The sequence below is a fragment of the Zonotrichia albicollis genome, chromosome 8 (genome assembly GCF_047830755.1).
Source record: "Zonotrichia albicollis isolate bZonAlb1 chromosome 8, bZonAlb1.hap1, whole genome shotgun sequence".
Classification (NCBI taxonomy): domain Eukaryota; kingdom Metazoa; phylum Chordata; class Aves; order Passeriformes; family Passerellidae; genus Zonotrichia; species Zonotrichia albicollis.
The window spans coordinates 29,605,168-29,618,964 of NC_133826.1; the positions used below are offsets into that span (position 1 = coordinate 29,605,168).

A 13,797-nucleotide genomic window follows, 5' to 3' on the forward strand; every position below is an offset into this window, starting at 1 on the left:
GGACTAAATTATTCAAATACAACACTATCAGTAAATCAAGCAGCCATCACTTCTAATGGAATAATCAATGTCTCCACATTAGATAAGAAATATGCCCTATCCCACCCATGTGCACAACATTAGCAACACTAAATCAAAACCAGAACACAAATGAGGATAAATACCTGATAAAACAGCAGAGTGAGTCTTTATTTCAGTTTCAAACTCTAACACCCTAACATGATCTGCTGCAGAATTAGGCAAATCAGAAATCTAGATTATTAGGAATGCCACAAACTGAATATCAGACCTATATCTGTCAGAAAACAGATTAATAAAGAATTTATTCAAATGTATCATAATTAGCAGTGATTTTAAGAAAAAAATGGATAGAAAGGTATCTCCACTTACCTCTACCCCATATCATTCCTCACAAGCAGCTCTGAAGCAGTTGGACTGAGTTAGTCCATGTGTGCTCTAGACACATATTGGTTTGATTTACATATGTAAATATAAATCAGATTGGCTAGATCAGTTTATTTTATCAAGAGAAACTGAAAGATTTTTCAAATCTGCTCAGACTCAAGGAGACTAGACATTGTAAATAAAACATTATGATAGTAATTACATACTAATAACCCCTCCTGTGCCTCCTTTATGTTATTTAAAACTGGCTTCATACCATAAGTCTAATTGAAAATCTCAGTGTTGTCATGGTTAGGTTTGGGATTTAGTTTTTTGGGATTTTTTGGGGATTTTTTTCCCCTTCTCCCAAAGAACTCAGTACATGCCACATCTGAAACCTGGTTACAATTTTTTCCCTAGGAAACAAAAAAAGAACTTTAGTGATGAATCCTAAAGGACTAAAAACTGACGAATTTGAGTTATTTCATGTTGCAGCAGAAGGAAAAACAAAGCTGCATGTCTGGAACCTCAGGCTTATTTCTAAGACAGACTGAAAACCATTCAGTAAGCACTCAGAAAGAATGGTAATTAACACACTGCTGTAATTAGGTGTGTCCTTTCCTGAAGCAAAACATATCCCATCTGCTGTCCTTAGGATAGGCTATAACCAATCATACTTGAACTCCTGACTTCACACAATATCCCATATACCTCCCAAAGCAGAAAGAAATCAACTAAAAATTCAGATTAGAGAGAAATCAAGAGGCAATAGGATTATCCCTGAAAGATGAAGGTAAAGCTGCTTTTCTTTTCTCCACAGAATATTATGTTTTGAGTTAGGCTATGACCAAGAAAGAAAGCAAGAGATAGAAAAAAAAAGAGTTAAGGACTGAACTAGAAATCAGAATAGGTTCTCAGTCTGATTCAAACTAAGCAAACACTTCCAAAATAAGTGGAAAAAAATTTTAAGCAATGATCTTCTTCCAGAAGTCTCCACCACACTACATAGATTAAATACAAATATACAGGATATGCATGATTTTTGTCATATCTGCACCATGATTTCATTAAAGTACATCAACTGTTCTGATTGAAATTACTACAAATGATTGAGACTTTTTGGATCTAAACACATCCTTCTAATCTAGTTTGGCATTCAGAGGGAAAGGAAATAGGTGGAGGCTTTCTGTGCTCCTCTGGATTCCAACATGCTCCTGCTTGGAGGAACAAACCCAATGCAGGATGGGTTCTCTTGCCTTGAGAAAGGGATGATTCACCACTCTGAAATGGAAACTGGTTTTACTTGTCTTGAAGATGCTGAAGTACAACCCTGAGGTTCAAATCTACTAAGCCCAAAAAGTGGAGTGAAATATTGGTTGAGCTTTAGAGTCTTCCAGATAGCAAGAATTGAATTCCATATTCTTCATGCACCCTTTTAAAAGGGTTTGAAGATAATATTGTCAACTGACAAAGCATTTCTTACCTCAGCAACTGCAGATATGGGGAATCTACAGTTGGTTTCTTGGACTGCACCAAGCATTTGAGAAACTCTTAAGTAGGGAACAAACTTGTGAGTTAAGATGCTTGCACATGTCTTGAAGGAAAGCAGAGTGTAACCTTCTCCCTTACAGAACTTGTAAAACCCTCAGGAGCTCTAGGTCTACCCCAGCAGCAAAAGTGTTCAATGTGGTGCTTTGAGGGTGCCCTGTGCCTGCAGCTCTCACAACAGCTCTGGGGAAGCTGCTCCTCTCTCCCACCCTGGCCCCCTTCACGATGATGTTACCACAGATCAGCAGAAATGTCCCACCCCTTCCTCATGGAGGTTTTTCCAACAAACCAGAACTAGTTGTTTGTGTTCTGTCATGCTTCAGGCATCCAAGTTAAGCTCTGTAAAGCTTTCAGATGTCAACAGCTCAGCAGAAGATTTACTTTTTACTGTGAAATATTAATTTGCTCTTGCAATAAGCTAAGAAATCATTAAAAGCATTGAATTAATCAGTCACATCTTGTAAGCTCCACTAGAGAAATACTGGCTCAGGGATCCTTTCCACTCCTGAGTTCAAAGAATTTCCAACAACTTGGATCCCTCATCTTTAGATTGCTGCCATCTCTCCACTCCTGTCCTTGCTGCTGCCATGAGCATTTTTATTTCCAGTCAACACACATGAAGTTAGTTTCTTATGTTCCACTGAAGTTATCCTCTTTACTAAAAAAGCCAATAACTCAGGTGAATTCACACACACCACAGCAAGGAGCTTTCACTCACCTGATGAGTCTCTACACTCAATTCTGTATTTCTCAAAATGAGAAGTCATCTCTTCTATATCCACATTCAAAATATCTAAATTTAAATGCTGAGTTCTAAAGTTCTAAGACACATTGTGCACCCCCCTCTCTTTATATCACTCAGACATGTTTAAGTCTATCTGCACTTCTAATAAGGATTTTGAAAATCAGTGTTAAGAGATGTTTTTTGTTTGTGGGGGTTTTTGTGTCGGGGTTCTTTTTGTTTGTTGTTGAGGGTTTTCTTTTTTATTTCAGTCTTGGCCATACTCACCACAAATGATAAAAAAACTCCCATTAAAATAAATCCCTTAATAATTGCTGCTTTCCAACAGACTGGTCCCTGTAGTTGAACTGTTACTTAATGTGCTTCAGCCAGCCTTCACTATAAAGGAATGGAGACACCCCAGGCAATATTCACACAAGCAGTATTGGAACCAGCTGCTGCAGAGCCACCTTAGGAAAAAAAGGTTTCTCAATTTAATTGGGAAAACAGGAGGAAGCATAAATTTTACTGCCATTAATAACTTCAAGCAATCCTGATATGACTTTACCTCACCCTGATGGCTGGACATGTGCTTTTTGTTAGGGTCTTTGCCACATCTGACCCTCATTGTTTGCTCACTTGATCAGGTAAGAAAATGTATGTTTCTTTATAGGATAAACGAGGCCTATTAAAGCCAGAAAAAACACTGTAGTAGCCTATAAGAAGCTCCATTTTTCAACAGATGTGTGAAGCTCCATAATAAGTTCATTACAAAAAGGCCAAGTGAACTCATAAAGAGAGCACATCTACTTTAAGCCTTCTTAAAAGAAACTTTCATAAAAGGAATAGAGCATTAAAAGCCCACAGCACTCCGTTAATTAGAGAGCAAAGTACTACTTGGCTTTTTAACCAGCAGTCACCTTATAATCCAGCCTGGCTGCATACCATATCAAGCCTTGATTATTAAGAAGCCCAACACACAACTGTGTTTGGCAATTCTTTGATTGCTCATTAAACCCAACTTGTAAAGAATGGAAAAATATCAGAAGAATTTCAGCAGTTCCCAGAAAAGATTCTATCAATGAATCCAGTGCAGACAGGCTCCTCACTGAGGGTTAATGTGACTGTCAGTGCTACTCTCTGCTCTGCCTTCTCCAGCTTAAATGAACAAGACAGAGAAGCCTGACTTACTCTGGAGTTTTCACAGCCCATGAATTTTTATCTAAAATTAGTTATTATTCTTTCTCATTGTGCTTATATTAAAGAAATTAAGAACATCATGCCAGGATGCTCACATTGATATAAGGCAGAGAGGCTGGGCACAATCTGTGACTGGCAAAACCATACTGGTGCTACCTGGGGCTGCCCACACTGTATTTCAGTGCTGTGTTACAAACCCTCATCTGCTTGGCTGAAACACAAATCCACAAGGCCAAAGTGCTTTCAGCCACTGTGCAGTTCTGTGCTGGAAAACAACCCAGGATGTTCCTCACCACCTAAAATCTATTTGAGTTTGACTGCCTTGGCACTGAGTGGCACTTTCACAATCCTTCTGCACTCCAGGTTCCCTTTGGGCCTGATTTGCAACCAGGCCTGTTTTGTGACCCACTCACTTTTCAGCTCACCAGTATCTGTGTTCAATCTTCCATTTTTAAAAGCAGACAGTAATTGCAAGCAACAGAAGAGACACTTAAGTCTGACTTCCAAGCCTGATGGGGTTTTATTCTTTCAGCATGGCTTGCACTGGGGAGTGAAGGGAAAGAAAATGGCATTTCAGGACAATATGTATTGAGTACACCTAAGAACTGTCCAGCAGCTCTGGGAGATGAACACACACACCAGAGAGATTACAGTCAGACTTACCCTTTTTACTCTCTGAGCAGCACCACAGCTCCTTCCCACTGTAATTCAGCTTTTGCAGAATTTCCTGCAATCTGCACCCTTGGAGAGGGAGATCTCACTGATGGCAGGACAGGGATGCTGCCAGAAGCTGCTTCTCAACAGGGCTCCACCATCAGCTTTTCAGGCTTAACCCCCACAGCAGCCTCTGCTGTACAAACTGCCTGCTGTTCTCATGGCAAATGGGAATTATTTGTCTCACTTCACAAAGGCTAAGGAACAACTCAGAGTCAGCATAAAATAGAACCCTTATTAAAAGACCATGCATCACAAGCTGTGCCTATATTTAACAGAGCTGTACTAAAAATTTTGTATTCAATTTGGCCACTTAACTGAAAAACAAAGTGGATTTGGTCCAAACAAAAGTAAGGGGGTTTTATTTTTCCTTGAATGTTTTCTTCTGTTTGTTGCCAGGGCATTTACTTTAGAAGCCAATCACAAATCCAGGGTAACATTTCCCTGATGTCCAACAATGGAAGAGCATTTCCAGGAATCAAGCAAACAGATTTGTATCCTGTTTTGAAGTTCAGCTCTGAGTTTCCCCCTTTCCAAACTCTACCATAATTGGAGCAAGTCACTCCTGTGCTCCAGTTCCCTTGAATTCTGCCATGCAAAGCACAATGAGAGCACTCTAAGAGTGAAGAAAACCTCCAGGGAGTGGAGTGTAGCAGGCTGCTTTGGTATTTTACCAAGGGGATGACTGGAAGACACTGAACCTGTGTTTTCCACATTTCAGGCATAAATCTAGTTTAAACCACTTGGTGAATTCACATGAATTCTCACCTTAGGCAACTCAAGTCACACTTCACATATATTGGCACAGAAAGATGACTCTAAATGTGATTTCTAAGTATTAAAACAAAGCCACACTACAAAAACCATTCTCTGCAGGGCCCTGGTGATTCAACATTTAAAAGATCTTCTTAAAGGATGGAAGTCACACAAAGCAAGAAAATCTCTTTTCACAGCTCCTAACCACCCTATGCATGGAAAAAGCTGAGTACAGCAGGCTGTATCTTACAGGCCTCCACAGCTCTGCTCCAGCTTCAGATCTCAAATGTGAAGCCAAAGTTCCCTCAGCTGCACACAGCTCTTGGAGTCACAGCCTAACAAAGATCAGCTGTGGCTGATTAATTTGGGTGCCTGCAGGGAGCAAGAGGAGCTTTGTCATATACAATACTTGAGACTTGTGAAGAGAAGCAAGTGGTGCTGACTGGCACAGCTACATGGGGAAGCAGGCATTGGCACTGTTCAAAAGAAAAAGCTAATTAAAATGGAAACCAAGACTTAAGCAGAGTTTCTCATGTCCATGCTTTCAACAGCAGCCCCAACACTCTGGAGGGTGATGGAAAGAAAGATGTTCCTTCTCCATTACATCCATGGCATATTTATTCCTCTCCTGAGAGCTCAGTTGGAGCCAGTTCATCCCCACTGTTCATCCCCCACCTCCATTTAGAGCCTTCCTGCTCCCAAACAATTCAGAGTCCCTTGGGAAAGCAGAGCATCTTCCAGAACTGCAGGCTGCATTCACCTCCATGCTAAACCCTAAACCCCTAACAAACAAATCCTTTCATTCTTTGCAATCTCAACTCTCCCCTTAAACACCTATTACACTTCATTTGTACCCATCTCAAAGCCAGTGCTAAAAACTGAGAGGCCCAGCATGCACAAATGCTAAATTTCAGGAGGTTGAGTCAGCACACTTGACCTATTGGCATTAAGAGTTGTACAAGGACTTGTCAACAGCTGTTGTGCTGTGTTAGCACTTGGAGATGACCTGCAAATGTAAACTGAAGGGTACTGACTTGAATAATGTGTGTTTAATACCCAAATAACCTGTATAAATGAGGCATCTGGCACATGGCACTTTTATTATTCAGATTGCAGACTTCTCTCAGACAGGATATGGCAAGTGATGCAATTGAGAATTGTTAGAATCACCATACCAAGAAAAGTCTCACAAACCCCAGTGATGGTTTAAAGAAGCAAGTAATAGAATTTTTAGCACATCAAAAGTAAGGATCAACCAATTCTACAGGGAGAAGCAAGAACAGCACATGCCTCTATGAAACATTCAAATTAAAAAAGAAAGAATGGTTGAATACATCTTAGGTGACAAAGAAACACACTGAATATTCTGGAAGTACCAGCATTACTTGCAATAATTATCCTAACAGCTACAATTTTAGCAACCAGTTCTTCTGAGCTAAACAGCCTTCCCACAGGCCTAGGTACAAGTCTAAGAGAATGGCATTTGAAAAGCAATTCTCCTCTCCATGTTACAAACAGACACTAAAAGCAGATATTTAACTGTTGAGCTCAGTCTGACTCTGATATTAAATGGAGAATTTCTGGGAGCAGGGAGTTCAGTGCTTTGTGTCATTTCCAGGGGTGACAAATCCCCAGAAGCCCCCCTCAGACCACAGCAATATCTGCTGTATCAACAAAAGGGACAAGTTCCTGCTCCAAATCCTCACAACCCAAGCTGAACCAAGAAGATTCAAAGATTTCTTCATCAGCTTCCATTTCTCAGTTGATTTTACTACCAGATAACATTGTCTTGAGGATATAAAATAGAGGGCTTTCAAATGCCAATTTTCACCATCCTAGCTCAGACCAGAGCAAACAGAAAGTATAAAAGGATGTGAGGCATGGCAGGCTGTACCAGGTAGCTGTTGTATAATAATCACCAACAGGATTAAGGCTTCCACAGCCCTCTAAGTTTTTATGGTGTTCAATAAACAGCAACAAGGCTGTGATGAGGTTGAAGCAGAATTGAGAAGACAAACAACCCTAAGAGAATTGACAGCTAGAGGAGAAAGCTGAGATTCACCACTGCATTGCCCCTGCCCCAGCCAGGATCTGATACACTCTGCACTGCATCCAGCACGTCCCAAAGCCATTTCAGAAGACTTTAGCAATGTCTTGCATCAGTGATTCACACAAACAAGCTTCTCTATTCCCACTCAGCAATCCCTAAAGCCAAAAGCTGCTAAACTTTTAGTGCATCAACCAGAGCAGCCTCCAGGTGTGGCCTCCTCAGCCAAACAACACAAAAAGCAATAGAGTCCCTCCTCAGAACTCCAGCATACAACAGTGATCAAACACAACAATCCTCTGCTTTTTCCAAATTCCTTATTGTTTCCATGGCTTTCCCCTCAAGACAACAAAAAGTTTCACTTGTAACTGATGTACTTACATGATCTTAACACAAGACTGCCAAGCTGCAAGTCTAGAAATCAGAACACCCTAGATTGAAAACTAACAAAATTGGGAGATTTCTCATCTCTCTGGACAAGCTCCAAGAGCTAGCAGGTATACCAAGCTTCACTAAATATTTATATATATAGTTTGTACCTACATCAGCTCTGTGAAGTTGCTGGCTGTTTTTCCTAGGTGCTCCCCCAGAATGAATCATCACTCATGTGTCAGCTCATGGGGTTTTTACGTAGCTACTGAGGTGATTTTTGAAAACTAACAAAATTGGGAGGTTTCTGATCTGTTTGGACAAGTTACAAAAGCCAGCAGGTATACCAAGCTTCACTAAAAAGAAATATTTATATATATGTAGTGTGTACCTACATCAGCTGGGCTCTGTGAAGCTGCTGGCTGGTTTTCCTAGGTGCTCCCCCAGAATTACAAACATCACTCATGTGTCAGCTCATGGGGTTTTTAGGTAGCTACTAAAGTGATTTTTGAAAACTAACAAAATTGGGAGGTTTCTGATCTGTTTGGACAAGTTACAAAAGCCAGCAGGTATACTAAGCTTTACTAAAAATAAATAAATATTTATATATTTAGTTTGTACCTACATCACCTAGGCCCTGTGAAGTTGCTGGCTGGTTTTCCTAGGTGCTCCCCCAGAATGACAAACATCACTCATGTGTCAGCTCATGGGGTTTTCAGGTAGCCACTGAAGTGATTTTTGAAGACTGGATGATTCATTCTACAGTGTAAGAGACCCTAGAAGTAAATCTACTGGAAACCTGAGAGTGAGAAGATTATGTGAATGCAGAGAAGCTCAGAATGGTGAGGAAGTGGCAAAGACAAAAATGCCACAGCAACTCTCATGATGCAAAGAGCTTCACTGCAATGTCTGTGCTAGAGCAAAAGCAGACATACCCAGGAGTGCAGTGAGTTTGGGAAGCAAACCAACATGGACCATTTTACTTCTCAGGCCTGTGTCAAAGGAGAGATTCAGCAAGAGTCGAAGAGTGATATTCAGCAGGTCTTCATGTTCACATGGCACCATTTTCACAAGTTTTTCAATAATATCCATTTCAACCTGTATTTCAAGGAAAAAAAAACCAAAACCATAATCCATCCAAACTTACTCTGGCTTCAATATCCAATTTGTAGCCATAACAGTGACTGTTAATGCAGTTTCATCTGAAGTAGTTTCACTTATGCCTTTGTGGTTGAAATCTTCTAGATTGGCTTACTGAGAAACATTGATTAAAAAAAGCTTTGAACCAACAAGTTCATATGCCTTGGAAACATTCCTCACTGTTGGAATACTGCAGGAATGTGGTAAAGACATCACCTGCAAAACTAGATTGGGGTGAGCAAACTCATTTAAACTTTAACACATTTATCCTGCAGCAACTGCCAGTGGAGTCAAAGATAGACCCAACCAAGAAAGACAGAAAATTGGCACCCAAAAAGAATTTGAGAGCTTTCATTATGAATTTCAAATGAACCCCTAGCCAGCAGTGTGCATGTGCTCTCAGAAGAGGCATGCCATCCTACATGTCAATTTAATAAAAGCACGAAAGTCATCTTGAAACATGTATCGCTTTCAAATTAAAAAGTGGAATCCAGAAACTGAGAAGTGGTATCAGTTCCTGAGATCATGTTCACTTCACCAGCCAGAAAACACATCTGAACTGGCAAGACTTCAGAAAGTTTTTATCATGTTTTAAGCAACATTTCAGAGCTTTTATTTGACACAATCTTTTAAATGCATTCTTTTTTTTTTTTTTTTTGTTTCCCAGATCCTTCTTTGGCCAGAAGGAGGCACATAAAATGACTTGGCAATCTTCAGACTTCTCCATGTACATTACTAGTCTGGTTATAAATAGACACTGAATGAACACTAAGAAAAGAAACTACAGCTCTCCCCCAGAGCCCAGTGCAATAATCAACAAGTGCCTGGACAGCTTTGATCAGAAACAATCAGATAGCAACAACTCCTACCTCACTGCTTTGAATTTCACATGGCCCTGCAACAGCCAAGGAAAGAATGTGCTATAAATACACATGGATTATTCACTGGTGCTCAGAATCAGGTGCTGAACAACTAATCTTGGATCATTTTGCCTTGGACAGTTTTGTATTATTGCCCAATACAAATATCAGAACATTTTCTCCTTCACTGGTAGCTTTCCTTAATAGTACCATGGAGAAAAAAGCATCATCTTTATTACCAGTAAGGAATGCTCACACAGCTGACCTGAAGCACACCAACATTTCCAAAATTGTTACAACATTCTGAAATCCAATTAATTCAACAACTTTGTTTATCTTTCCAGTAAATCAGGAGGAATGGGGAAAGTGTGCCAGCAAATCAGCGGGCTGCAGAGCTAATTCTTATTTTTCTAACCAAGTCCCATATATAAATAAGGGAGATGCTTCTTGTCTGCAGTGTTCAGTGCACCTGCATGCAAAGGTCCAGTTAATTCACTGCTGCTTTTACACAGATCTTTTCACCTCACAATCTCTGTACACCACTGATCTCAGATTACCTCTTGGATAAAGCAAATGTATCATTTTCATCTAATTAATTGAAATAGAGGCACAAAGGTGAAGTCAAGCATCTATTAGAGTATCAGTAAAAGAGGTACTTGGCTAGAGTTTGAAGTCACAAAACAAATTATGCTACAATTTCAGAAGTGTAAGACTTCACAAAAAAAAAATTATGAAGAATAACTGCCTCCAGTTCTTAGGAGGAAAGAACCAAACTGACACATGAAATAAATAAATGAGAATAAAGAGAATAAATATCTCTCTTCCCAAGTCAATACATGGCAGAAACAACAATATGTTGCCACAAGAGCATAGTCTGGGGGCAGAGGCATGGGCACCACCATAAGTGGGGATAAAACAAGACTCTGAGGTGCTGAATTCAAAATCTGGAATTTTGTGGACCATATTCTCTGTTTGGGATTTCCTCAAAACAGTTTGCAGTAGGTTATGACTGGATGTTGTGCTTTTCTTGCACTCATTTTACTTGTAACAAAATAGAATAATCAATGCTAGAGATATTCAGTGTGAAAACAGATGTTTCCCTCTTCCCTCCAACCACACAAAGTTTCCAGCATTCACTGGAGTGCTACAAGCCTCACCATATCATTTTTGTTCTCCATGAAAATGCTGAGTTTCTTCAGGAAGGTCACCACGAGGATGAGCAGCTCAAAATTATCGCGGTCCAGAGCTTTCACCAGCATGTGCACGATGTTCTTGTTCCTCATCTTCAGCTCAATGCGAGTGTCCTCAGCCAGGTTGAGCAGCAGGTAAATTGCAACTGGCAAAGGCCAACACAAATCACACCAACAGATCACACCCAACACAACAAATCTCTGTTTATACTGGAAGTACTGAAGACAAGACTTTCAGAAGCATTTTGCTCCCTTTTCAATGCATTTGGAAGGAAATTGCCAGTGAATGCCTTTTTTTGGCCTCTTGAAGAAGCATTAAGAACATTAATTCTAATTGTGGCTCTGAAAAAAATGAGAATTATGATAACTAGAAGCTTTTTATGTTGTGTGATTTGTGTTTTTTAAAATTCCAATTCCAACAGGAAGCAGTAAAAAGCCCCTCTCAGGAAAGGTTTACCACTCGGATCATTTCAATCTAACATGAAGTGTATTTAGTACAAAAACTGGGATAGAATTAAATCTATTCAAAGAGTCAGATACAAGCAAAATTAGGCAAATTTTTAAAAATTTCAAATACCCAACTCCTCCCAAACCAATATAATAAGCAAAGAAGAGAGGATCACTTTTCCTTTTCTACTGACAAACGGTTTTTAAAATTATTAATAATGCCAAATAATCTGATTAAGTATTTGTCTTTTCCCTGTTCTTTGGCAACACTCTTCCATACTCATCCATGTTTGAGACATCCTGGTTGTAACAAGAATCCCAGAGGATCCCTCAGCCATGTTTACCAACAACAAAATAATTTGCTAGTTGGATTTGGTACCTCTAAGCAGCTGCTCCTGCTTGACAACCAGCCCTTTGTATTTCTTGTAAGTTTTCTCACAATCCTTTTTCAGGGTTTGATTTTCAGGATCTTCATCAAGTGAATTAGAGAAGTTAAGGAGTTCAGAGAAAAGTGATGCAGGCTAGATGACAACTGTCCTGGAAAGTGTTTCTCAATCACCAGTGAAAAGCAGGGGATCTGTGGAATACCCAGTGTCAAAACTCTCCCCCAGCACCAGCTGCTACACCTGCAATCCAGGCCAGGATATTTTACACCCTACTAAGCAGCACAGATGTTCTAAGACATATTGCTGATAAATTTTTTTTTTTCTTGTGTTGCTTTAGCAGCTTCAGTTTAACCTTTTCCACATCCCAAAATCTTCACCCTTAGTCTTTCTCATATCTGCAATTATATTTTGCACTTTCTGGTAAATTCTACTGCTTTCACAGAAGGTGTTGTGCACTTATCTTGTGTAACTCAACAACACTCATCAAGACAAGTCAGAAGCCATCAGGCTACAGCAGAATATCAAAAGGATATCAGCTTTCTTCTTTTTAGCAAGTTCTTCCTGCCAAAGTTCATGTCTCTTCAGTTCATGGTCTATGATATTCATACACAGAGCTCCAATTTTGTAATGTGTGATTATCCCATGAAACTGAGAGAAACTACATTGAAGAAATAATACTTGTGAGGAATAAAGGCCAACAACTCCATATCTACTGTGACATCTATGGTAATAATACAGCACCACATCAAATATTAAAAAAGGTATTTACAGTTTGCCCCATTAATGCACTCTCCTATTGGAAAATTATTTCAAAACAAGAGCAATCCCTGAAAACATGAATATTTTCTCAACTTGTAGAAAAATAAGGAATAGTTTGTTGTTCCAGATCAAAATAAAAACACATTTCAATTTTTATGCATAAAGGAAAAGGTTTTTCCCCTCAGCCCTGCCTTCCATTCTGCAAGTGCTTCAGAGCACTCTCCTCATCAGAAATACAGACCTAAAATCAAGGTAAATGCAATTTCTGCTTGAATTATTTCTAGGCAGGGTATGCAGAAACACTGGCACAGCTAAATAAGAGCAAGTGCTCACTTCAGTTTTAAACAGTTTCCTCCCTTAGGTGTGCAGGTGGAAATTAGAGGTGGCAGCTCAGCCACCTTTCATTGCTGACACAAAGCTATGAGTCAATCTTTACCAGCTTCTTCCCAGCTCCCTTACAAACTGTCTCACCATGAGAGTTTTGTTTTAAGTGAAAAAAATGAGGCACAAGCATGTTCTGTCTGTTTTTCCTGTTTCAGTGAACTTTTAGTAGCACAGAGCAATAAACAAATGAAAAGCCACTAAGCAGAGCTACATTCTTTATGTTCCTAAATCCAGGGAGTCTGCACTCACCTTGAAAAGCAGAAGAAAATGTAAATTATATTGGTAGCCAGTTCAATGCTTTGTTTCCAGTCTTCCCTCAGCACTCTGGCCAATGCACCCAGGGCAGTTTCTGAAGTGAAACAAGATTTAGAGAAGCATCAGCATTTTGTGTCCCTCCTTTTTAGCTTGTGAGCCTCAGAATTTGAAAACATCTATCAGTTTTCTAGTGGAACACTCTCCCAGGGGTCTCACTTTAACAGGCAGCACTGCTCACCAGTTCTGTTTGGAGGCCCTGGGTGGTCAGCATGTCACAAACCCCAGAAGCAGCAGCATGGAAGGAAAGTGCAACCAAACACTGAATTCATCACAAAACCACCACTAACCTTCAGAATTTGTGGCCTCTGCCAGCTCTGTGTTGCACACTACATTGTGTCCCTGTGTTTTAGCCATTTTCATTTTCAAATTCCCTTTAAATTCTACCTGGACAGACAATATTTCTCATCCCTCTTTCTATTTATTTTTCCCCTTAATCTACTTCATATTATTTAATAATTTGGTTGCTCCTTGTCTTATTTAATTTCATTTTTCCAGTCACGTTCCCCTAGCTAGTCTCCCTTCATGTTACACCACATTCCTTGATCACAGAAGCAGCAACTGGGAACTTGAAGCACTA

General features: G+C 39.8%; 1 protein-coding gene across 3 annotated transcripts in view; it reads right to left on the bottom strand.

The window, feature by feature from the left end:
- The window catches only part of KIFAP3 (kinesin associated protein 3), a 64,998-nt gene that overhangs the window by 43,648 nt on the left and 7,553 nt on the right, over positions 1 to 13,797 (bottom strand). For all 3 annotated transcript variants that reach the window (XM_074546434.1, XM_074546433.1, XM_074546435.1), the window contains exons 6-10: positions 13,155 to 13,254; positions 12,296 to 12,420; positions 11,756 to 11,854; positions 10,897 to 11,075; positions 8,675 to 8,837 (exon numbers count right to left, since the gene is read on the bottom strand). In XM_074546434.1, the coding sequence (XP_074402535.1) occupies positions 8,675 to 8,837; positions 10,897 to 11,075; positions 11,756 to 11,854; positions 12,296 to 12,420; positions 13,155 to 13,254 (666 nt within the window). The remainder of the gene's footprint in view (positions 1 to 8,674; positions 8,838 to 10,896; positions 11,076 to 11,755; positions 11,855 to 12,295; positions 12,421 to 13,154; positions 13,255 to 13,797) is intronic.